Source organism: Opisthocomus hoazin, chromosome 12 (assembly GCF_030867145.1).
Source record: "Opisthocomus hoazin isolate bOpiHoa1 chromosome 12, bOpiHoa1.hap1, whole genome shotgun sequence".
Lineage (NCBI taxonomy): Eukaryota > Metazoa > Chordata > Aves > Opisthocomiformes > Opisthocomidae > Opisthocomus > Opisthocomus hoazin.
In genome coordinates this window covers 7,413,072-7,438,197 of record NC_134425.1, presented here as the reverse complement: position 1 = coordinate 7,438,197, position 25,126 = coordinate 7,413,072, and the positions used below count along the sequence as shown (strand labels likewise).

Below are 25,126 nucleotides of genomic sequence, written 5' to 3'. Positions count from 1 at the left end.
CACACCCCAGACCCTGAAGGAGACGGGTGCTAACTGCTGATCAGATCGCCCTGAACTGGACCCTTCAGCAGGAAAACCCAGAGCAGTCTGTGGCCATGGGCACTGTGGACATACCAGGTGAGCAACAGGAAAAGTATGTGAGCCCAGGTAGGACAGCATCTCTCTCATGAAAGAGCTAGTAGGGATGGGGCAAAGCTGTCCGAAGAGCTGCTTACAAAATCTGAGTTATCTAAACTGCCTGGTAAAAAGTTTACTGGCCGCAGCAGCCCTGAGCAAGGCAGGCAATGCAGGATCAGGTACAGAAAGCTCCCAGGCTGTTGTCTGTTCCTCCAGCCCCTTCTCCAGCTACCAGGATAAGCAGCATTTGTGCACAAACACCATCTCGCTCTCCTTGTCTTCTTCATCCACCACTCCTCATCTCCAGATGCCAGCAAACCCACTGCTACTGTGGCTTGTGGCCTCCCCAGCCACTTGCCAGCCCTCGCAGACCCAGCTACCAGCCCTTGGAAGTCAGGCATGTGCGGAGGACCCATCACGACTCCCTGCTCTGCAGTCTGCAAGACTTTCTTCTCAACATTTTCATAGTCTGACAGTGCTGTTGGCATCTCTCAGAGAGGTGGCCCATGAGATGGAGACAGTAACAGCGCGCTGAGGGTGTGATTATTGCTTGTGAAATGGAGGACAACTTCTCCTTTCTAATATGCACACTGGTGCATCGCACTGGGGTGGCAGAAGCAGGTATAGAGTGTCCCCATGGTACTGTGACCACACTTCAACAAGGATCCCAGATGGACATGTCCCACTACAGCTGTCACAATTCATGGGATAATAACAGCCAGATGTATGGGCGTGTTTTTCATCAAAGCACTTACTTAAAATATTTTTTTGCTTCAAAACCTCTATGAGATAAAGCTATTCATGTAGAAAAGCTGATTGTTCCCCTTGTAATGGAATTTAACTGAATTACCAACACTTACATGTAAGAGATTTATGCTGAAACCCTCAGGACTGGAGGGCCCTACAGACCAAAGTGGTCTCCTTGGTCTGCATTAACACCCTAGGTGTTGGCTTGTGTGAAAAGCCTCATATTGGCAGGATAAAGATAAGCAGAGGAGATAATTTTTGACACTCACCAGGCCTCAGAAAGATTCCTCAGATAGTGGAAACACTCAAATTGCGATTTGGTCTCTTCCTCACTGAGAAAAAGCCAAGCAGAGTCCAGCACAGCTACTCCCTTCTGTAACCCCACGTGCAGAAGTTACTGCGTAGTCTCAGGCTCATCCTTTGGCCGGTGGGGTGGACGCCACCAAAACTACACGGGATGGATGCTGCGGATAAAATCGGAAAGATATGTAGCCACAGCTACTTGATATCTATTACTTAAGGAAGGCAATGAATATAAAGCATGAAAGAGTTCTGCCATTATGCATATGTTTATAGGCCGTGAATATTATTTACCACTCTTGTATTAGAGCAGCCTATGTTTATTAAAATCCCTTTGGAAATGATGGGCTAGAGCCAGCCACTCTGCTCGGGGTGTGCAGCGCTTCCTTTTCCAGTGACTCAGACCTCAGCAGGAGGGGAGAATCTAACCTTGTGTAAGAAATTAAGATTTTATACTAATGCCGTTTAAAATACCTCGATTGTTTTATTACTTTAAAAGTCTCTCTTCTCTCCCCCCCACCAAAACCAGACAGTTAAGTAGAATACCATATAGTTTGTATATTAAGCATCCAGTTAATCATAGAATCATAGAATGGTTTGGGTTGGAAGGGACCTTAAAGATCATCTGTTTCCAACCCCCCTGCCATGAGCAGGGACATCTTCCACCAGCCCAGGTTGTTCAGAGCTCCATCCAACCTGGCCTTGAACGCTGCCAGGGAGGGGGCATCCACAGCTGCTCTGGGCAACCCGTTCCAGTGTTTCACCACCCTCATGGTAAAGAATTTCTTCCTAATATCTAATCTAAATCTGCCCTCTTTTAGTTTAGAGCCGTTTCCCCTTGTCCTATCACTACACCCCCTTGTGAAAAGCCCCTCTCCATCCTTCCTGTCGGCCCCTTCAGGTACTGGAAGGCTGCTTTAAGGTCACCCTGGATCCTTCTATTTGCTTCCTATGTTGGGGACCCCACAGCTGGACGCAGTACACCAGGTGGGGTCTCACGAGAGTGGAGTAAAGGGGCAGAATCACCTCCCTCACCCTGCTGGCCACGCTGCTCTTGATGTAGCCCAGGGTACGGTTGGCTTTCTGGGCTGCAAGCGCACATTGCCAGCTCATGTTGAGCTTCTCATCCACCAGTACCCCCAAGCCCTTCTCCTCAGGGCTGCTCTCAAGCCACTCAACACAACACAACACAACATAACATAACATAACACATAATTGATATGAGATATGATATGGTATTCTGTGATAAACTTTGCTTCGTTATCGTAGCCCATCATAGAGGTCATTACAGTTTCTTGTTTAACAATGAGAAGACACTTGACTATTACCCAAAGCAGGGCACCCTACGCTGTTATTTCCCCAAGCAAATAATGCAGCATATAATACTCTGTTAAAGCGGGGAGGGAGGGACATTTGATGCAGTCTCTCAGGAGAGTTACGATGAGAGAAGGATTTCAGTAATAAATTAAATGCTGTTGGCAGTTTATAAATAAATAAAATCAAGTGCAATTACGTTGCGGGCCTTCTGGAAAAAGCTCAGTCAGCTTCAGCTCCTGCTGCATTACAGCGTCCAGGTGGACAGCAATATCCCTTCCAGGGATATTCCTGTTTGCACCTTAACCCTGCAGAAGCTCTCCCCGCAATCCAGCCGGCCCGAGCTGGACTTTGCCCTTTGCTGGTTTTGAGGACGAGTGCAGGCACATGGTGGCCACATTTCCCAGCAGCCGTGATTGCGGTTTATTGCCCCACCAAGCCTGAAATTAGCCCCAGTGATCTGGCACAGAGCTCAAATGCAAACAAGACTCTGGGAAGGCTCCTGGGTAAAGATCAGCCTTTCCTTACCTGTAGCACTCATGGAGTGAGCTTTGCCCACTGATGGCCTTGGGCACCCCTGGGGAGGATCAGAACTTGTGGCTTTGATGGCTTGAGGAGCAAAACGTGCAGGATGGGAAGAAAAAGCAGAGTGATGCAGGAATAACAGCATGGGATGTAGTCAGTTGGGATGAGAATTTGAAAGACACAGGAAGAAAATGCTCCGTACCAGAGCTACGTTATAGGGAGAGCAGCTGAAAAGAGCTGAGTACCAAAGTCCCAGGAGAAATGGGGTTTGCTCCTACTTGGTTGGAAAACACTTGTGTCTTAACGGGACCTCAAAGTTAGCTGGAACAGATCCCCAACCACTTCACATGTTTGCCCGAGGGAGCATGGCAAGTGTCCACTTCCGGCACCATCTATGGTCCCAAATGACTCCAGGCAAGGAGCATGGCCGGGTCTGCTCGCACATCACACTGCGATGGGTCCACAGGCTTCTTATCAGGATGGTTCCCACCAGGACTGAGGGTCTGCCTGCTCAGCTTTTGGCTTCTGCTTGTCAAAATGAAGGGCTCTTAGCCTGTGGGAAGAGAAAGGATTATTCCATATACAGCAAGATCCACACAGGAATATGAACTTTCTCTCTGTACCGAATTGGATCTGCCCAGAGGAGCCTGATGAGGGCAGGTAATCCATTCCCTACAGCACCTTTTGGCTTGGGCATTGGTTCTTGCTTGCGGGGTCTAACCCCAGCCACTGATGGGATGATTAAGAGCCAAATTTTGATATGGGAGTAGAGCTGTGTAATGAGTCACCACAGACATCTCTGTTTGGTCTCATTTATTATCTCTGCTAATTATTCCAATAAATCAGTGTTTGAATGAAACTTGCTGTTGATACTAAATAGGAAGGACTGGAACTACTTTTGGGGCACTAACAGGGAAGAATCCAGCTGTATATATGAGAGAATTAATAAGACTTCGCTGGGCAAAATGCAAGCAAAATCTGCAGATACAAAAGTGGTATGAAATGCACTGAAAGGATTGAGCTCTCCATGTGTTAGCACTCCATAGCCGTCCTTTGCCAACAGCATCTCCACCACCATGGCATCCTCAGGTGCCACTTGTGGGCAAAGACAACACATTGCTGTCCCAGTGTTTTCTTACATTCTGCGAAATATAATGTAATGAAAAAAATGCACATAAATCAGAGAGAGCAAATTAAGCAAAGGCAGTGCTGAAGTTCTTGTGCATGCTGATTGGGGCACAGGCAGTTGCAGGTGCAAATTACAGTGCCAAAATCTTGCTGCTCTTCAGCAATAGTGCAAAAACATTCTCAGACTGAATGCAGGCAAGATTTCTTCCCTACGTTTCCAAACAACCTAATACCTAGGGGGAAAAAAACCATTACCTAAGTGCATTCAGCCAGCTATTGAAACAGAAAAATACCCTTTTCGTCACAGCCCAAGCTAGTCCCTGCAAAAGCACGAAAGGAGTGAAAATGCGAAGCAGCCTCTGCTCTAACAATAATCAGGTTTTGCATGCGTGTTGAGTCGGGGCTGTTGGTTTTGCTTGCTCACTACAGCTCTCGTGCTCCACCCTTCTGCTTTTTTCTTCTTTTTTTTTTTTCAGCTTTTGCAATCTGATAGAGGCGGGTGAAAGCAAGTTGAGGGAAAAGACATTCCCTTGAAGAGGAGGAGGAGAACAGTCCTCGAGCCCTGTCTGCGCTAGGTAAAGGACAGCCAGCCACACCACTTGCTTTAGCCTAAAACCACCCCCCCCAACTCTGGAGATACACTGGCAATTGAACTGATTTTCCAGGTAAGCTTTTTTTTTCCACCCTGAATCTTGGTAGCTGAGAGCTCCCTAACCAGGAAGTTGAATCTGTTTGAAGACAAAACACAGCAGAAAATGGTGTAATGGCAGAGCGGGGAAGGCTCAGCCGCTTGCAGAGGCCCCCGTGTGCGATGCTGTAATAGATACGCTGGTTTATTTACTCAGTTATCAGCCTCAAGCAGATCGGGCATTCGTGCCATCTGACTTATTTCAGATACCACTGTTGAAAGGGCCTTATAAACACCCACAAGAGATGGACAGACAGATAGAAAAAACCCCACACCAATGCTTTCCCTTTAAGTAAAACTTAACTATACATGTTAAGCCTGCGGTGGCAAAGTGAAAGAAAGGAAAAAGGAAAGGGGAAAAAGCTCATTACTGGTGATGTTGGTTTTAAGTTCACGCGGCAAGAGCTAAGTTTCTGCCAGTCTTCAACAATGAATAGGGCTGTAGTTTCAGGGCTTTGGGGAAAGGGTTGGGAACAAGCCAAAAGCTGAACAAAGCGAATGCCCCGAATAATAACCTGATGCTCTTCACCCAGTGGTGGATCATTCAGGCCTGCTTGTTGGATGTCAGTGACGTGGTGGTGGCCACGATACAATAGTTACAGATTTCTGTAACGCTTCTATCCAAAATGTGGGAAGCCAAACTGGGGACACCCTCTGCTTCTGGCACATGGAAATTTTTCATTTTTGTTGCTTTGTTTATATACTCAAAGCATCTTTCCAAAATTGCCATACAATTTGGGGTGTGCCATTTTTCCTTAGACTGAGAATTTAATCCTGTTGGAATAGTTGGACTTTTTCTTATGATTTTTACTTAAGAATTGTGCACAGGAAATTGAGAACATTTTGGGACCTCTCGGGTCAGAAATCTCAACAACATTGCTCCGTACTCAGAGACGTCTGAAATTTGGCAGTGCCTGGGGATGAATAAAAATATTTGGCTACATCAAAAATCCCTTTCTCGTTTCCTTCCCGCCAAGGGCTGGGAGGGCTCGAGCCAGTTTCCACCCCCGTGCTCGTGAGACACAGCCTCTCGCTGAGCCCTTCTGCTGTGGCTGGGACAGGGAGGGCGATGCCTGCTCCCCTACCCACGGGCAGCCACCCACTGCTGGGGAGACTCTGAGTGGAAAGAGCAAATGCCTCCCAAAAATGATGACAGAAAACGGGAGGCCCCCTGAAAACTTGTAGTTTTGGCCCAAACTTTGGTTTCCTCCTGCTGCTGGTGCAGGGCTGTGATTAGCAGAGCCAGGAAACTGAGCTGTGCCATGGGGAATTGGGTCACGGCAGGTGCAGCAAAAAACCAAAAAACCTCCCACAGATTTTTCTGCCCTAAAAAACCTGTGCTCCAGGTCACATCTGCTACCAACAGCATGGAGCGCAGGAGCAGGTGAGACCAGCTCGCACCAGGCTGCCTAAAAAAATTCAGGAAATACTGCAGCAGGGCAGATTTATTTCAGATTTGGTTGCAGAGGAGGCTCTGGATTGCTCTGCAAGAGTGGGAGGGTTTGTTTTCTGCTTCGCTGAGTCAAACCATGAGTAAAGCAGTTCAGATCTGGAGAGTCTCAGTTCCTATAATTTCTAGCAGGGAAACAGTGCTGCAACTGCTTTTGTTCCTTCCTACAGAGATTTGTAGCTTTGCTGGGCAGGAACTCTCTGCTGAAATGTGCTTAGCACAGCTGGAGCTTCTTGTCACAGCTGTAAAAGAAACAATTAAAAATAACATTTGTGCTCATCAGCAGTGTCCCATTGGCTTCCCTCAGCACTAATACTCACACTCAGCTGCCTTGGAGAGGGCCATTAGTCAAATCCCGCTCCTCTTCCAAGCAGGCTGCCCATACTGATGAGCACCCCATTATAAGAGATGGGGAAGATCCTTACGTCACTTCTGACACAACCTGCTATTTTTATTTTTTTTTACCCTTCTTGCAGAGGCAGTATGGACATCAAGGAGTATTTTGCCAGAATTTCTTACCGGGGCTCCTATGACAAGCCAGACCTGGCTACCTTGACGGATGTATTCCAGCACCACATCCGAGCGGTCCCTTTTGAAAACCTCAGCATCCACTGTGGGGAAAGCATTGAGCTGGACCTGGAAGCGACTTACAACAAGATAGTAACGAAGAAACGTGGGGGCTGGTGCATGGAAAACAACTACCTTTTATCTTGGGTCCTGAAAACCCTCGGCTACGACGTCACCCTTCTGGGATCAAAAGTTTATGTCCCGGAGTACGACGCGTATGCAGATGAAATCGATCATCTGCTGCTAAAAGTGGTGCTTGACAACAAATCCTACATCGTGGATGGCGGGTTTGGGATGGTCTACCAGATATGGCAGCCGATGGAGCTGATTTCGGGGACAGACCAGCCACAGACTCCTGGGGTCTTCCGCTTCCTGGAGGAGAACGGGGTCTGGTACCTCGAGAAGGTGAAAAGGAAGCAGTGGGTTCCCAACCAAAGCATCTCCACTTCCCATAACGTGGAAAAAGAAGTTTGCCGCCGGGTTTTTCTCTTTACCCTTCAGCCACGAGACATCGAGGAGTTCAGAGGCTGCAATGCCCACCTGCAGACAGCGCCGGACTCGCTGTTCGTGACAAAGTCTATGTGCAGCCTGCAGACTGCCGATGGTGTCCGGGCTCTCGTGGGGTGGAAACTCACCGAGATAAAGTACAATTACAAGGATAATACAGATCTGGTGGAAATCAGAATCATTGCAGATGAAGAAATGGAGAAAACATTGAAAGAGAAATTCAATATAACACTAGACAAGAAATTTGTACCCATCAATATAAGCAGGTTGTCTCTGTTTTAACTCACTGCCTGAATTATAATTCAATTCAGCGGCATTACATGCAATCCTTCCCCTTATTTCTGACAAGCATCTAAAGGTTAAGCTTTCTCTTTTCATCTACACCAGTGTAAAGCAGAACATATTAGCATGAATCTGGAAAAGAAATTGATTTTCACAACTGCTCCTGCATCTCTCTTTGGTTTGGGTACAAATAATTTCTTCCTAGCTCAGTCAAACCACTCCCCTTGTGTTTGTGCTTAGCTGGAAGCAGACTCTGCCCATTCCCTAGTCCTTTCATCTCTTAAAAGCTTTTCCAGATACACCCAGAGTAACAGGGCAGAGCGATGGAGCTGTACGTCACTTTCTTTATTACTTTATGCTGCCACCTGGGGAAAATCATACCCACTTCTTAAATGAATACCATATTATTTTGGGAATTTAATAGCCAGAAAAACAAAGACATCCAGTGCCAAGTTTGCTACAGTTAAGCCCGAAGCTTGTCCCTTTTCCTCTTGCATTCAGAACACTCTCTCACCTGGCAGTTGGATAGTCCCAAGCTTGTGCCGCACTGTGCAAATACTTAGGGACGGGCTTTTTATAGCCTAAAATTGGTGATGAGAAATATTAACGGACAATTCTGTCATTTCAGACTTTACATAACTCCTGTGCTCTCACTGACCTAACCAAACAGCAGTATTTCTCTGAACTGAAAGCACCGCCCGTGCATTTTGTTTTTTCCCAGCCAGCAGCAGACTGCTGGGAATACACGCTCCTCTCCTAAGACTCTACTCTGAGTGTTATTGCACATTACTTGCCGTGGCTGAACTCAAGCACACGCGCAGAGCTGTTTTTCTGAAACATACCTGTTCTACTGAGGATGTGTTTGCAATGATACTAATTATATTGATATAAGGAGAAACGATGAATCTTAATCAGACACCTAAAGGCTAAGGTTTTTAGTATGAGAAATTACTCAAATGTAATCACTTTGCCCTTTGAGATGATGCCTGATGTTCCTTTATGTACAAATCATGGAAGCATTACAACTATGCACTTATAATTAAGAAATCATGTACGTGAATTACAATTAAATAAAAAAGAAATCAAGGCTTGTAAAGTTCAGCTGGTTTTTTTTTCCTCAAATTACAACTTGTATTCCCAAAGTAAAAAAAAAATCATTAATCACTGCAGTTGTCCTGATTATTTGTATGGACTAATATTTCGCAGCTAAGGCTTTTAAAAATACAATAACTCACTGACCCTTTTTTATTTGTTATGTAATATGTGCAGCTTTCTGTAACTAGCAATTTACAGTTAATAAAAGCTGCTGCTGTTCTGCACCTTCCAAATGTATTTCATAGAGACACAGAGAGTTCCCCTAATCCCCGTCTTCCCAGAGTTGAACGCAGCCACAGGTGCTTGGCTGCATGTGTGCAATAGTCCCTTATAGCACATGAGGCTCCCCCATCCTATGGGGAAACAAAACGCCAGTGACTGACCGTGTAGTGGATTGAAGACAAAAAAGTGGCTTCTTATAGAGTCGACCAGCAGCTTGCAACACAGATGGTCAGAAGAAACTGTCCCAGGATCTGGCTTGTTTGCAAGCTGTATCCTTCTTTGGTTCCCACGTTAGTGGAAGAGCTAAAGGAGCTAAACGTGATGCATTTATCCTTGTAGCAGCCTGGCAGCTGGGGCAGAGCATCGCGTGGGGTGTAAAAGTCCAGCCAGGTCTCGCAGCAGTGTGGGGCAGGTGGAGGTCCACACAGAGCCCAGAAGCTCCACCATCTGTGGGAACAGGCATGGGAAACACCTACAAAGGGCTGCGCCCTTTGTCTCCCCGTGCCTGTGTGTTTCTCGTGCTTTGGGCTGTTTCGCAGGCTCAGGGGAAAGAGCAGGGTGTTATGTCCATTGCCCTAGAGATTCAGCATGTGAAGGGCAAACAATAGCAGGAAAATCCGCTTGCCTTTTGGCTCACTCGAGCGTGTGCTCCAGCCCCGGCTCCGGCTGCTGCCCGCCCCGTGGCACAGCTCAGTGCTTCTGGCCCTCCTGCTCAGCCCACCCATGGAAGCAGATTTTATTGCTGAGCAATCAAAATGAATGAAACTCTCTGTTGGAAGGGGGGAAAAAAAAGAGGCTCTTCATCTCAGATTGCACTAGTTTGCTTTCTTCCTTATCACTGACTTTGGAGGCAAAATCCTTACAGACATAGCAGGGAGCACAGTGCTGTCCGGGAGAAGCATCCTTGCTGCCGAAGGACAGGTCTTCTCTTTGAACCCAAGGGTATTTAGACAGCTAAATGACTTGGCAAATCCAACCTTGTTGCTTTGGGGGTCTGTTATCAGTCACAAAGAATAGCTCAGTGTGGTGTGATATTGGTGGGAGTTGCCATCCCCCACCAATAAACCAGTGACTTCTTGGCCTGGGTTGCTCTCTCTCTATCGTAAGTCCAGTTCTGGGCTCCCTAGTTCAACAAAGATGAGGAGCTACTGGAGAGAGTCCAGCAGAGGGCTATGAGGATGATGAGGGGACTGGAGCATCTCTCCTACAAGGAGAGGCTGAGGGAGCTGGGCTTGTTTATCCTGGAGAAGAGAAGGCTGAGAGGGGACCTAATAAATGCTTATAAATACCTGAAGGGTGGGTGTCAGGAGGATGGGGCCAGACTCTTTTCAGTGGTGCCCAGTGACAGGACAAGGGGCAATGGGCACAAACTGAAGCAGAGGAAGTTCCGTCTGAACATGAGGAAGAACTTCTTCCCTCTGAGGGTGACAGAGCCCTGGAACAGGCTGCCCAGGGAGGTTGTGGAGTCTCCTTCTCTGGAGATATTCAAGACCTGCCTGGACAAGGTCCTGTGCAGCCTGCTGTAGGTGACCCTGCTTCGGCGGGGGGGTTGGACTAGATGGCCCACAGAGGTCCCTTCCAACCCCGAAAATTCTGTGATTCTGTGATTCCTACAGGGATCCAGGCCACATAAGTGTCGGCAATGTAAAATCTGTATCAAAATGGATGCTATTGATTTGCTGCTTCAGCATGGGTGCAGCCACCAAGGTGCCCCAGAGACTGAAGCAGCTGGGTGACCTGCGGGGTTGAGGACAGGGTTATAAACACTTACTAAAGTTGCTTGCGTTACCCATACTGTATTTCTCCCTTGCATTCCTGGAGGGCTTCAGTTCTCAATCAGTAACGCAGGAGGTTAAAATCCATGCATTATTGTAAGCAATCTGGGGACTCGATCATTTTCAGGCTCTCCGTACAGCACCTAACACAATGACTTGAATGACAGGGCTTTCTACGCATACGTCAATACAAATAAACCAGTAAAACAATCAGAATATAAAACATTATAAGAGAAGAAACTCTCTCCCCTCTTTTCCGGTCCTGCTGGAGGGTTACGCCGCCCCTGCCAGGCAGCAAAGGCAGCCTGTACCTTTAAGAGCAGCAGTTCCCTGTACAAGCTTCCTGGGAACTTTGGAGCAAACCAGGGCGGAAGGCTGAGCTCGCTGGCGGAGAGGTAAGTGCCGAGTGTCTGATCTTTAACTTCATCCCGCGGCTGCGGGTCAGGCTGTTCGGAAAAGCCCCCCCGATGGGCCTGCACACCATGCGCTTAGCCCTGTGGGCATATTAGAAAAGTATAAATGACAGCGACCCCGGGACCGACAGCACGCGTTGCGTTGCAAGGGCGTTGTCCAAGTGCAAAGATCAAGTGCTGGAGACTTAAACTAACCCCTTCATGCTGAGTCAGAGTGCGCGAAAGACCCACCTACTAACTCATGGTGTAGATGAACACCAAACAAATGGTATAGGCATGTGCCAGAGGATCCAACCTTGGATGCCTCTCATGAATTTTAGCAGAGAAGAACTGTTCCTAATATTCAGCCTAATTATGGAAGGACGCAGTGATCCCCAGGGATGCTTGCAGACCGGCAGAACAACGTCTGAATCTCGCCACTCATCGAACTGGTCCTGCAAACGTGCAGGAATGCTGAACGGAGCCTGGCTGCTGCAGGAGAACAAGTAAACAAGGCTGAGATCTGGGCTGAGGCTTAAGATATTTGGCAACCTTGTTTTGGAACCCTATCTGTTCCTGGGCGAGGGCGTGCTCGCTGCTCCAGCCCTGTCGCTAGCGTGGTGGGAACCATTGTGCCAAGATGAAAAGCTGCCTCCGGGAAGGCAAGAGGGTAAAAGCTGGTTTACATGAATGCAACCTGTCTGTGTTGCCCAACGCCCATGATTTTGTACTGCGGCTTCACTGTACTTAAGCCTCTTTAAGTATTCGTTGAGATCAGAGTTCATTTTGTCAGCCAGCATGAGGCTGTCGCTACTATAGAGACTTCCAGCTGACGAGGCCGGAGAAGGGCCAGCTGGGGAAACTGAGGCACGGGCTGTGAACTTCCCAAAATGTTTTCCCGAAGGCTCATTGCCAGCACCCCACGGCTGCTGAGAGGGCGGCTCTTGAGGTTACTCATGGCTGGAAGAGGGAGGCTGCTTACATACTGCACCCTTGCCGGGGCGATGGGGCCACCCAGACCCAGGAGACAGGTTATGGGGAGGGCAGCAGGTCTTCTGCCGCTGGCTCAGAGCAGGAACTGATCGGTTGCTGCTTGAAAGCAAATTTGGAACATATCAGACCCACCAGGCTAACGGACTCTCTTGGTCCACTTCTGGTCACAGAGGTTCAGCTGGACACCATCACAGGGAAAAGACGTTTTTATCTGGCCACACAGAATGGCTAAAAGTGGGAATAGAAGGAAAAATGAGGCAGAGGACATGAATGGCTGAAAGTGGGAACAGAAGGAAAAATGAGGCAGAGGACCACAGGATGAGCTTGCCAGTGTATACATGTGCTGTCTGTTGGGGAGGCAATGGCTTTCTGCAGCCAGCGTTTCCAAGGAGATGCTGCCAGAGATGAGTGCCCTTGTCCTAAAAAAGGGATGGTAAAAAACATAAAATGCAGTATCAAAGAGACATTACTGCTTTTTTACGTAGCCTCTTTGGGTCCTTTTGAAATGAAAATGTTTATTTCGTATTCCCTTATTGGGATAGTCCTCTATCTTGTTACATTGTCCTGTGGTTTTGCATCAGCCAGTCTGAATGCTGGTACCAGTGCAGATCAGGAGCAATACAACTAAGTCAAGTGAGTTGTGCTACTGGCATCAAAACTGCGGTTGAAGTCTAGAGATTAGGTCATCTGGCGTGCTCATCTGCTGGGGCAGGGGTATTTCCACCTACGAATTTGAAGCGGGATTTTTAAAAGCTCCCAGCACTCGCTTGAGCACTGGCACAGACATTGGGTCAAACGGCTGGTCGCTCCTCGGGGAGCAGTTGGACCAAAGCTGAGAATAGTGGCTGGAAGGTAACCTCTCCCATCTCATCTACATAAAATGATTTTTGGAAAAATCCTCCCAGGGAATGAGCGACCAATTTCAAGGAACAAGAAATCCTCAGACCTTTTGGAAATTAATACAGTACTTAGCAGATTGTGAATCGTTCTGCAAAACAAATATCCTTGCATGGAAAAAAGCCAAATTAAATCTAAATTAAAGGCAGAAGAAATCCTTGCAGATACCAGATGAGTCAGTGGATTAGAAGTGTTATGGGGAACCTTTTGCATCTTGGCCATGCAGCCAGTACCAATGACAGTCTCTTTCTGCGAGTGAAAGCAAAGGGGATCAGAGACATGAAGACACAAAATATATCCAATAATCTGAGCTGAAACTAAGGCCTTTCGTTTGTAAAAAATGGTAAAAGAAACCAAACGCCACTGAATATGCCTTGAATGTATTCTTAGTAATTATCAATTCCTCTGACCCTTAGGTTAGAAAAATTAGTAGTTCCTTTCTTTCAACAGCCAGGGTCAAAGCTGTGTCTGAACTCCACAGGGAAACTAAAGAGATTAAGTAAACAACAATCTGCTTCACATGGATGCTTGTCTAAAGTGGTGACACACTGAGATGTTAATCCCAGTTAGCTAAAGCCATGAATGTAAAACCTTCCAGTTAAATTACCTCTGGGATAAAAAAAGAATTGCTTACTTGTTATGGTAAAAGAAACAGGAAGAAATTGCTGTGACTTTTATGCTGGTATGGTCTAGCAGCTTTTCTGCAAACCTGTTGTTTGTCAGTTTTATGAATTTTTTGTCACCTGGGACCCTCATCTGGGGCCAGAGACTCTGTTGTGCCATGTGCGGTGTCTTCCCATAGGAAAGACATCCACCTGGGTTGAAAGCAACATCTGAGAGAGAGAAAGCGTTATTGTCACCTGCTCCTATCCCCATCTCTTTTTTAAGAAATACAGATGACACAGGCAGGTCTAGCCTGCATTCATCTCTTATCAAGGGCACAGGTGTCTTTGAAATCCTCAATAAAACAGCTTAGGGTACATTTGCAGGCTGGTTAACCTGTGCTACAGGAGTGAACCCCTTGAGAGCCACACAATAGTAACTGGCTGTTTTTCTGCTCACACAGGCAAAATGAACATTCAAGAGTATTTTGCAAGAATTTCTTACAACGAGTCTCATAAGGATGCAGACTTACAAACCTTAATAGTCATCTTCCAGCATCACATCCGGGCAATTCCTTTTGAAAACCTTAGCATGCATTGCAGTGAGACCATCGAACTGGATTTACCATCTATTTATAATAAAATTGTGAGAAAGAAACGTGGTGGATGGTGCCTGGAAAGCAACCACCTTTTATTTTGGGCCTTGCAAGAATTAGGGTATGATGTCTATATTCTTGGAGGAAATAGTTATGACCCAGCAGAGAGGGCATACACTACTGAGATAAATCACATCCTGCTGAAGGTGGTGATCAAGGGAAATTCCTACATAGCAGATGCTGGTTTTGGTGGTGTCTATCAGATGTGGCAGCCATTGATGTTGATTTCTGGGAAAGATCAACCCCAGATGCCCGGTATCTTCCGCTTCACGGAAGACAATGGCACCTGGTACTTCGAGAAAGTCAAAAGGAAGCATTATGTTCCCGAGCAAAGTGTCCCTTTCGCTGATACTCCAGAACTGGGGAATATCAGAAAAATATATGCATTCACACTCGAGCCACGACATATAAATGACTTTCAGGAGCTAAACACATACCTGCAAGTGTCTCCAGATAACATACTTCACAAGAAGTCAATCTGCAGTCTCCAGACCACTGAAGGACTTTATGCCTTAGTTGGATGGACCTTCTCCGAGGTAAAGTATAACCACATGGAGGACATGGACCTGCTGCAGATAACAACTCTTACAGATGAAGAGGTTGAGAAGACACTGAAAGACAAATTCAGTATAGTATTGGAGAACAAACTCGTACCTGTAAACGTTCGTGGCTTGCCACCTAATTTAGTGGATACGATCTAATTCTAACGCTGTGCTGGATGGATCTTTAAATATCAATATAAGAAGTTCTAAAATTAACATTAATTTCATTAATCTGATTCTAAATTTGGGCAAGTCAGCCGAACACAAAGCTTGGTAAATTCAAGTACATTGCTAATTAACTGCATATATCGATTGCATATTTTTTCTTAAGCTTCTCCTTCTTTAGAAACCGAGACATCTTACTACATCTAATTTGCTCATATGGAAATTGCGTTTTGACTCCATAACATTTTGTTTCACCTCTCTGGATCTAATTTTATTTCAGATATATTTTGTGGCAAAGGAGACCAAAAGCATACAGAAGGAGAAGCTGCGTTACCATTTTACACAAAAGACCTCTAACCTTTCTTGGTATTATTTCCAATTTTCTTCTCAGCAGAATTTTACAAATTATTCACTTCCTTTAACAGTCTGAAGTAGAAAGCTGAGCTGAATTTGGCTTTCAAAGACTTTATAATAAAAAGAAAGGTTAAGACTTTCTCAAAACAAGCCACTATTCGGTGCTGATTAGCTCATGATGAAATAAGTTGAAAGATTTGAGTCCTATTCCCTTACCAGAAATTGACTTGAAGTAAGCTGTTTATGCAAGGGCACTTAAATAACCCCAAAAAGCTCTCTAATTTTGCGTGTCCAGTTTTTCTGAGTCTGATTTTTCTGTGTCTCTGAAATTGAAACAAAGTCAATAGAAGCTGAGACGGATTCGACGGTTCTTAAAAATCTTTTTTTGTATCAAAAATGGAAACAATCCAAGTTAGATTTACCTTTGCAAACTATACTAAATTTTTGGGACCAAACCTTCCTGCGATGTCAAGCGGGCTTGACAGTAATATAGATAAAACTCTTCATCTTTATGACAAGCTGTATTCAGCACAAAAGCTACCTTAAATAAGTAATACTACAGATGTGAAAGAAAACATTGGGAAGTTAGGACACCCACTGGTGTGGTTTCACAGCATGCTGTAAGTAACAAAATCCTTTTACCTTTATGATACCTGTGGCAGGTCCTGTACAGGATGTGTCATGAAAGAGGGCAACAGAAGAACATCGGTCCTCAGCCAAGGAAAAGACTTTTGACACTTGTGTTAGTCCACCACAGACTCACAGGGCACCTGATGTGCCTAAAACTCGGGTGCTTTCCCAGATGCAGACCGATGTGCTCTTTGCCTTCCCAAAAGGGACCTCCAACTTTCCACCTCCATCAAATGAAGAGGAGACATGCTTGACAGGGAGCGAATTAAACAAACAGCCTTGCAACACTTTGAAGACACAGAGGCCAAGTTTTAGAGAGGAAATGCATTACTTTGCGCAAATAAGTATTTGTCATGGTATTCGTTAGGTGTCGCAGCTCCAAAATAACGACCCGCTGCAGTGGAAGCCCTGAACAGATCGAAAAAGTTCCTTTGTGGGCAAAGAAGGGTCATTTTGTGCATCCGCAGAGCCTGGGAAAACGCAGCCTGCAATACCTTGGCACATCTGTGCACCCACAAGGAAGCAGATGACTATCCTCCACCACAAAGTGCTGGCTTGCAAAATAAGAATAATTTAATGAAAACAAGTTATGGAGCCATTTGCAGCTGTCTGCTGTAATTATTTTACATGGAAAACAAGTTCAGTCTGGTCTTAACCAGAGGAAGACATAAACATCTACTAATAGAGAAGAAACAAAGTTTAATTTGCTCATGGATCAGTGAAGTCCAGAAACGTGCATTCATTTTGCGTGGACTCTGCCCTTTCTCAGCATTTAAGCTTCAGGATTGAGGGCCAGTGGAGCCTAGAGAGGAAGCCAGCCCTCGCAATTTGTATCCGCTCCTGGCTTTACTGACCGCTGTCCCAGTAATAAACAACCCAGAAGCTGAATATATCAATAAACAAATAAGGCTATTTTAAGAGGTAAGTTTGTTTTCTTAAAAAATCTCCCCCAAACCCCAAACAACAAACCTGGTTTATTTATGATGGTAAAGGTCATGGGCAATAACATAAGCAGTATTCTCTTTATGAAAAATGCTATAAAAATGTGTGGATGTAGAGCTAAAATGTCACCTGCTAAACATGGGCTCTTAAAGAGGGCAAAACAACGATACTGCAATTTCAGTTCTGCTGTCTTTCTGCTCCTCAGAAGGAGATTCACTTGACTGTGAGAGATGCTTTTGTTTAGATACAATGGTAGATATGAATTTAGAAATATAGCCTCTTGTTGCAAGCTATTCTTTTAGATTTTTAACTTTATTTTAAAATATTGCAAAGGCAGAGGAAGAAAAAAAGCAATCTAATAATCAATAGATTCTGCCGTATTGGAATAAAATTACAGTCCTTTAAAAACAACTTAAAAAAATGAAATTACAAACTGTGGTTTGCGCACCCCAAAAAGCCCACGTGCTGGCATATTAGGATAAAAGTAGACAGATAATGTATTATAACAATGGAATTGCAGATAGTGAGTATAGGCCTGGTAGGGAATATTTCTGTATGAGCACCTTCCTTTGCACCTTTAGATACAGTTCTTCTGCTGATGTTTTTCTCTGCATAAATCATAGCTACATTTGTGGGACTACCTTTTCGGTATCTAGCTTTTCATCTGATCTGCTCACAATTCAAAAGAATGGTAGCTTTCATCTTCTACAGTCAAGATCTAAAGCTGATCAATCATATTACAGAGCTGCAGAGAGATTACAAATAATATGAACTCGAGAACCAGCTTTATGCTGGTGTGAGCTATTTAGCATTCACAATTTGAGCGGGTAGGATCGGATAGACTTGGATTCTGCAAATCAAAAGAGAAAACTGCCCTAAGTCTTATGTTCTAGTTAACAAATATTACATTGAGAATATCCTCCAACAATACATTTAAATCTCAGTGGAAGCTAAATCCCTTTCTGCAGAAGATAACATGCGATTTTTGATGGGGCTCTTCCTTCGCTTGGGACAGCTGCTTCTATACCATGCATATGCACATCACGAACCTGTCACTGAAAATCATCTTGAGAAACTCTAGTTTGCAGTAAACATTCAATGGTTCACTGCTGAATTTATCTGAATACAATCGGCTTCCTGAGTCGCTAATATTGTCTAAACCTCAGCTTACTGTATGCACGAAAGATTTCTAAGTAGCTTTGTGGGTTGTCAAGAAGCTAAATATTTGCAGTTACTCTAGACTGCTGGAACGCTTAGTGCTTTCTTTGAAAAGGTTCAAGCCTTCAGAACATCCTGTGCCCAGCCCCTTAGCCAAGCAGAGAATCTACACTATATTTTACATACGGTACCTACCAGGTACCTACAGACTGTCCAGCTCACAATGGTCGCCAGCAGACTGTGATGGGCCACTGCCGAAGCTGGATGACTGTGCGTGACTTTCCATGGTATTAGAAGGCAGAAAATTCCTCATCCATCAATCTTGCTGATGAGGAGTCCTCCGAGGCAGGCCAGGAGGTGGGCACTGCTGGAGGCAGGACAGAGCACTGTACGAAGCTTCAGTAATTCTCAGTTGTGCCTCCTCTGAAAGGAATAAAGTGAGTTTTGAGAAAGGCCGGGACTAGAGAGATGTAAAGCAGCCCCTGTCCATTTTCAGGGCACCCTGCGAGACAAGGGGCACAGCAGGGAACAGAGATGTGCTCTTTGTCTTTTAGGTCACTCGCCTCCATTCAGATTCATTATTCCAACACCAAAATCAGTTTTTGCAACAGTCAGAGCAGATAAGAGACTCAGTGGTCTGCGACTCTTGCAAAGGTCAGAGGTTTTCTTCAGTTACAATTATCTGGATAAAACTTGACACTTTACAAAATGTGCAGGGAGTATCATTTTATCTTTTTGCAAGTGGTGGAAGAACAACGTCTACCGAACGAGCAATTCATTTACTGTCACAAAGATCAGTGGCAGGCTCATGAAAAGAACGTGTGAATCTTGGCTCAACTTACCCTCCCTCCAACTGGCAGACAACACTGCTTCCCCACCGACACTCCTTTGGCTGAACAGTGGATTTAGAGCGGTTTTCATGAATGCTCCCTAGCGTGCTCTTACATTTTGTCTTAACCCTGCTGTTACAATGCAAATACAGCAAATCCCCGTTTTGTAGCCATCGCAGAGCAGGCTGAAATTGCATCAGCTGTTTGCTATAGGGACGACTCTAAGAGAAAAAGCAAACCCTCACGTGCAGTGCTCTCCTCTCCTCTGGGAACTGTTTGCCGTGAATACTTGTTACCTTTAAAAACCGCCCTGACGAGGTTCAGTAGATTAAAGCATCTTTGCTGGCAGCAGCCTGGGCAGTTTTTCACAGCATCGTAAATCATTGATGTAAAGCAACAAAACCAAAATGCAATTCCTTCCTTTACAGGTGACATGAACCTTGAAGAGTATTTTGCAAGAACTGGCTATAAAGGTTCCCTTGAAAAACAAGACCTGGAAACCTTAACCAGTATATTCCAGCACCACATCCGTGCTGTTCCCTTTGAAAACCTCAGCATCCACTGTGGCGAGAAAATTACTTTGGAGTTGGAGCACGTTTATAACAAAATCGTGCGGAGGAAGCGGGGTGGCTGGTGCATGGAAAACAACCAGCTGTTGGGCTGGGTCCTGAAACGCCTGGGGTACGATGCCAGCTTCCTGGGAGCATATGTGTTCAATCCACATCAAAATGCATATGCCACCACCATGACACATCTCCTTGTAAAGGTCATTATTGATGGCAATGCCTACATTGTCGATGGAGGCTTTGGTGTATCCTATCAGATGTGGCAACCAATGGAGCTTGTGTCGGGGAAAGACCAGCCCCAGGCTCCCGGCATCTTTCGCTTCACAGAAAAAAACGCCATCTGGTACCTTGAGAAAATGAGACGAAAACAATATATCCCAAATCAAAATTTCTCTAATTCTGATCTTCTGGAGAAAAAAGAGTGTCGGAAAGTTTATATGTTCAGCCTTGAGCCACAGACCATGGAAGATTTCAGTTCCCAATGCACATACCTTCAGACCTCTCCAGATTCCCTCTTCATAAAGAAGTCCATCTGCACCCTCCAGACCAGTGATGGCTTTCGTGCGCTAATTGGGTGGACCCTCACAGAGACCACATACAACTACAAGGAAAATATGGATCTGGTGGAATTTGTAACTCTTGAAGATGAAGACGTGGAAAAAACCCTCAAAGAGAAATTCAACATAACCCTAGATAGAAAACTTGTCCCAATTAACATCAAAGGATTTTACACAATCTAGATGACCAGAAAAACCTACAATAATGCTATGTATGTACAGTACTTTCCACTGTCTGCACAACCACGACTGCAAGATTATGGGATTCTTGTGTAGGTGATTGAAGGAAAAATACATTAATACCAGATTAAAGTGAATTTCACTCTGGAAAAACTCAGGAATTTAAGACTCTTCCATCAGCTAGATAGAATTATTTGCTGTGAGATGACTGCAGTTCAGTTTTTGGCACAAATGGGGGATCTGATTTGAATCTGGTTATAAACTTGGGTAATAAAAATGTCCAGGGAATTTTGGAGTGTCTACAGCACATAAATTGGAGTATGGATTATTACTTGTGGTACGCTGCAAACACATTTTCTATGGTTATTATAGAGAGAAAAGTAATCTGTGAGCATTTGGACAATGAAGTATACATTTAAAACTTAATTCTTCCGTAAGATCTAACCACTCCCAGCTCACCTCATTTCTCTACCTTTAATATGAGCAAAACAATGTCACCTTTGAAAGGAGCATTAGGAGGCACAGTTCTTTCACTGTCGTCTTTAGACAAAACATAGTACAAAATGAAGATTATCATCACATGCATCCCTTTTGTCATTGCTGCAGTAAACTGCCCAAAGTAATTTTTGGTACGTACCTTTTTTCTGGTGATGTAAATTGTATGTATTGCAGCATTACTGTGGCTGGTGGGCTCTAAGGAGATACCTAGAAGCGTTGCTTCTGATGAGTAATCAACCTATAAAGGGTGAATGGTGCTTAAACATCACAACTGGCTTAGATGTACTTCTATCCCAAAAGGGGTGGCATTTTTGTATTTTTGGTCCTGCAAGTTATTTGTATAACAAAAGAACAATAAAGCTAACCCCACTATACCCTTCATTTTGCCCTTTTTGTGTATAGCAAATAGGGGAGTCCATACGGCAATCCTGAACCAGTGCCAGCCAGCATATGAGTTTTAGTGTCACAAGTGACTTCGTAATCTGTATCAAAATGAAAAAAATCAAGGAGCCAACTAAATCTAAAGGAATCCCTTCCTTGAGAATTATTTCACAATCACATTTCCCCATTTTTTTAATATGTTGATTCCTCCCACTGAGAGTGTATCTTTTTGCTCAAAAACATCATCTGATCGTAAATCTCACAAATGCTGTAAGTGTATACCTGAAAATAAATAAAGGAGAATAAAAACATAAAGGGTCGCTGTACATACAGCCTCCCTCCCCCCTCAAGTGCATGACTCCTGCACACAGCATTTGCAAAGTAAGTGAGGTCTGTTCAATCACGCCATCGATCTGCTGGCCCACCCTCCTCACCACAAAACTTCTTAAACCAGACAGGCCAATATCAAACAAAATCTACAGCAGTGCAGAAGATGGCAAGTTCCTACAGGTTCCTGGAAAAAGATCTCGTAGGCTGGGGAAGACGATGGTTACTGAAGAGGAGGCCCAGCAGTCCCCTCCTCCGCTGGGCTCAGCACTGGCTGTGGTGTGTGGTGGCCTGGGTGCACGTGTACTTGCATGGGGACAAGGAACCGAGGGCCAAGCAGGCAGCGACAGGGGACACTGAAAGATCTTACTGAGGTGGGAAAACAGTTTTTCTATGAACAAAGGAACTAAGGACTTTGCTCTCTAATTTATGTTCATACTACTCTCTCATACTAATGTCTCGTTAAGGGTTTTTCTCCTTTCTAAATGACTGATCAAACCGAGGCGTTCCCTGAGACCCCAAGAAACATTACAAGCTTCAGAACACTCACCACCTCCATTCTAGCTGACAGAAATTCCCCTCTGCATTCACCCAGGTCACCAAACCATGTTTCTCTATGCAATGAACTGGTTGTTTTCTGGCACTGCTGCCTCGTCTTGAGGACAACCACTAACAGACTGGTTATTTTGCCTCCATACTTCTCTAGAGATGTTCGTGCTGTTGCTCCCAGGTAATTGCTCAGGTTATGGTGTGCAAAGGTTTCTTGGGCAGAAGTCTATGGACTCATACTGGCGTTTTTAACTGTGCCTGCAGTGATGGGACTCAACCCAGATACCCCTTCTACTATTCAGTTCTCACTAAAGACCTACAGGGCTGCCAGTGACCGAAGCTTCAACCCTCTCCCTGGCTCCATCTGTTGATAACCACTCTCTAAGTGGGATTTCTCCTCTCTGTCACAATTATAACCAGGTCCTCACTGTGCAACATCAGATCACACGAAGACACGTCAACACGTACAGCTGAAGAAGTTTCACAGTTGAACTAAAGCTCCCCAAAAGCTGATGAAAGCAGGTTATTGAAGTGTGAATGCCAGACTCAAGAAATCTCAAAGGTCTGAGATGAGAATGGTGTAAAAACAAACAAACCAGAAGCCTCACGCTGGGGTTCCATTAGCAAGGCATTATTGTAGAAGGCAGATACTTTCACAGACTCAAAGAAACAACCAAGCCCTTAAAGCGTCAGCTCTCAGAGAAACTTGCATTCATGTGCAGAAGGGAAATATGGGATGTCTGACATCCTTCACCACTCTGCTTTATTATAAACACTCTCTCAGAAAGCTTTAATGAGAGCCTATGCTATTGTGCCATTTTATTTGTTGACTGTTGTTGAAATGAAGCAGATCAAATGCTTAGAACCTCCCACCCAGGACCTGTCCAAGTCCAAATACAATTTAAAAGTATGGTATCCCAATCAGCAGAAAGCTGAGACAATTTCTTTCTAAGCCTGAATGCTGGATTAAGTCCCAGAATCCCAGCCCAGCTGCCCATTACACACACACACGCAGTGCCCAATGGCAACGACAACCATCCGCGACTGAAGAACTGTCTAATGGAATGTCTTATTAGAAAACAAGACATGCAACAGAATAAACACAGTTCAAACGTGGCACCACTGAATATCCTCCCCCCTCCCCAAAGAATCAAAGTTTAATCAGCTCATACATTACTAAAGGGAGGATACAGGATGGCTCGCTTAGTTGGGACTCTGGTCCTGGACTTTTTAAGATCTAACACTCTGCAGAGTAAAAGTAACAAAATGAGAAACATCAGCAACAAAGATGAAGTTGTTCAGTACTTCCATGTTTCCAACATCAGCAGTTATTACAGAAATAAACACTGTCAGCCTGTCAAAGGGAGGGACAAAGCTTCACCCAACAGGAGACATGCTTAAACTTAACACTGTGAGCTGTCAGCGAGCACGAACTACAATGCACACTCTGCTTTGTTCGCTTTAATAGGTACCTTGGAGTAACAGGCACAAACGCTTCTGGTGTCTGATAACTCTTCACCCATTAAATTTTGTGGGTAGCCATCTTCTGTAACAAAAATGCTTACTACTTACCCAACCTGCTTTTGTTCTCAGAGAAGAAATGCTTTTCATTTAGAAACATGACCACATGGGAAAGTTGTTCAGCTCTGGAAGTTGTGCATGAAAATGCATCTGCATTTGAGACTGTGTCAGCGCCAAGAAAGCCTGAATTAATGTAAGTTTGCATTATGAATATTTCACTGCTACACTTACATCTCTGTCAAGAGTAGTCCAAGCACAGATTTTATATAGCAGAATGTTTCTACCCTGGCTAGAAAGCTAAAGCCAAACTTAAAATAAATACATATATATATGTATTTATAAGGTTGGAAATATAGATGGGTATTTCAGAAGATCCCGTCATAAAATGCCTGCTTCTAACTTTGGGCATTTAAAGTACTTTTTAAAAGTCATGTAGGGTTGATGTTTTTGGTTTGTCTTGCTCGTAACAGTGCAGTATGAATGGTGCTTTTAAAGGTGCATTTTACAAACTCCCAATGAGTAACGGTTGTGCCTAAAATTAGTAGTTGGTCTTATTGTAGCATTTCAGTAGCTCACCTAGCCACCAGCTAAATGCAAACAGCAGAGCACCCAGATTTGAAGACAATAAACCAAAAATCTATAATTTCTTCAGTTGGTGTTGGGCATGTTTAGGAAACGGAAGAACCACTCTCCTCCCCTTCCCTCCCCTCCCCCCCCTCTAAATTAAAAAATCCTGGATTTTCTAGCAAGCTGTTGAGAGTCCACTCCTGCTCTTACCCATGCTCCATGCCGCTCACATTTCCAGCCATCCCTCAGGAAACGACATGAAATTAAGGACCAACATATGGCAGAACACCCTTTAGCTGTGCAAAATTACCCCTCATTGGACCAAACAGAACTCTGCAATGCATGAGAGCTCTCTGCATAAAGCCTTGGCAAAGAAAGACTTCACACAGTGTTCATCTGAGCCACTAATCGTTATCAACGTTACCCGAAAGCTCCTTTAAATGACATCACTGGAACCTTCTTCAATTCACCATCTCTCAGGGTGTGCAATCACTGTGACATCTCCTGGTTGCTGGTGGTTCACTAGAACACACTTTCCCCCTCAACCATCCAGCACAGCTATGCAGAAATTCTCTCTCCATTGAAGAAATGTGTTCAGAGAGAGGGAAATCATTTTCCTACTAAGCAGCAAGAAAGAATAATGGGATATACTCTGAGTTTTTCTTGTGATGACCAACAATAAATCATTTCTTAGCTCAGGACACATCTTCCATAGGAAGAAAAATGTCTTGCCATCATTAACTTCTTTTCAGCTAGCAATAATATATTATCAGGTTTTAAGTAATTGTACCAGTAGCATTTAATTAGCCCTGAAAAACTATCTCAGATCATGAATCACAGACTTTCCACGTGTATGAGGTCCCCTTACTAGGTTAAAAGTGTATTTCTCTTTCCATGTGTGATCCATCTTGAATATCTAATGAAGTGCTCTTGACATATGGAGTATAGTTCGTACATCACATGCAAAATACAGCAGACACACAGTCTCTTTTTTATATAATTGAGTTGCATGTCTTGCTTCACTGAGTTAAAAAAAAAAAAAAAGCCTTTTGTGTCCATGACGGAATGGCCACTACTTGCTTCAGTTTAACAAAATCCTCTT

At 44.5% G+C, this 25,126-nt stretch overlaps 3 protein-coding genes across 4 annotated transcripts; all 3 read left to right on the top strand.

The window, feature by feature from the left end:
• LOC104339200 (arylamine N-acetyltransferase, pineal gland isozyme NAT-3) lies at positions 1 to 8,708 on the top strand. Of its 2 annotated transcripts, XM_075433599.1 has the most exons (3): positions 1 to 117; positions 4,608 to 4,796; positions 6,746 to 8,708. In XM_075433599.1, the coding sequence occupies exon 3, from the start codon at positions 6,753 to 6,755 to the stop codon at positions 7,623 to 7,625; it is 873 nt and encodes a 290-aa protein (XP_075289714.1). In that variant the 5' UTR covers positions 1 to 117; positions 4,608 to 4,796; positions 6,746 to 6,752; the 3' UTR covers positions 7,626 to 8,708. The 2 variants fall into 2 exon arrangements, with proteins under 2 accessions (XP_075289714.1, XP_075289715.1); XM_075433600.1 differs by lacking the exon at positions 1 to 117 and having other exon boundaries at positions 4,335 to 4,796.
• A 2,330-nt stretch (positions 8,709 to 11,038) lies between these two features.
• On the top strand, positions 11,039 to 14,960 carry LOC104339201 (arylamine N-acetyltransferase, liver isozyme-like). Its single transcript, XM_009945342.2, has 2 exons — positions 11,039 to 11,112; positions 14,066 to 14,960. Exon 2 carries the CDS (start codon positions 14,071 to 14,073, stop codon positions 14,956 to 14,958), a length of 888 nt encoding a protein of 295 aa, XP_009943644.2. The 5' UTR covers positions 11,039 to 11,112; positions 14,066 to 14,070; the 3' UTR covers positions 14,959 to 14,960.
• A 1,821-nt stretch (positions 14,961 to 16,781) lies between these two features.
• Positions 16,782 to 24,104, top strand: LOC104339202 (arylamine N-acetyltransferase, pineal gland isozyme NAT-10). The gene is made up of 2 exons (XM_009945343.2): positions 16,782 to 16,869; positions 19,307 to 24,104. Exon 2 carries the CDS (start codon positions 19,312 to 19,314, stop codon positions 20,182 to 20,184), a length of 873 nt encoding a protein of 290 aa, XP_009943645.1. The 5' UTR covers positions 16,782 to 16,869; positions 19,307 to 19,311; the 3' UTR covers positions 20,185 to 24,104.
• Positions 24,105 to 25,126: the final 1,022 nt, after the last annotated feature.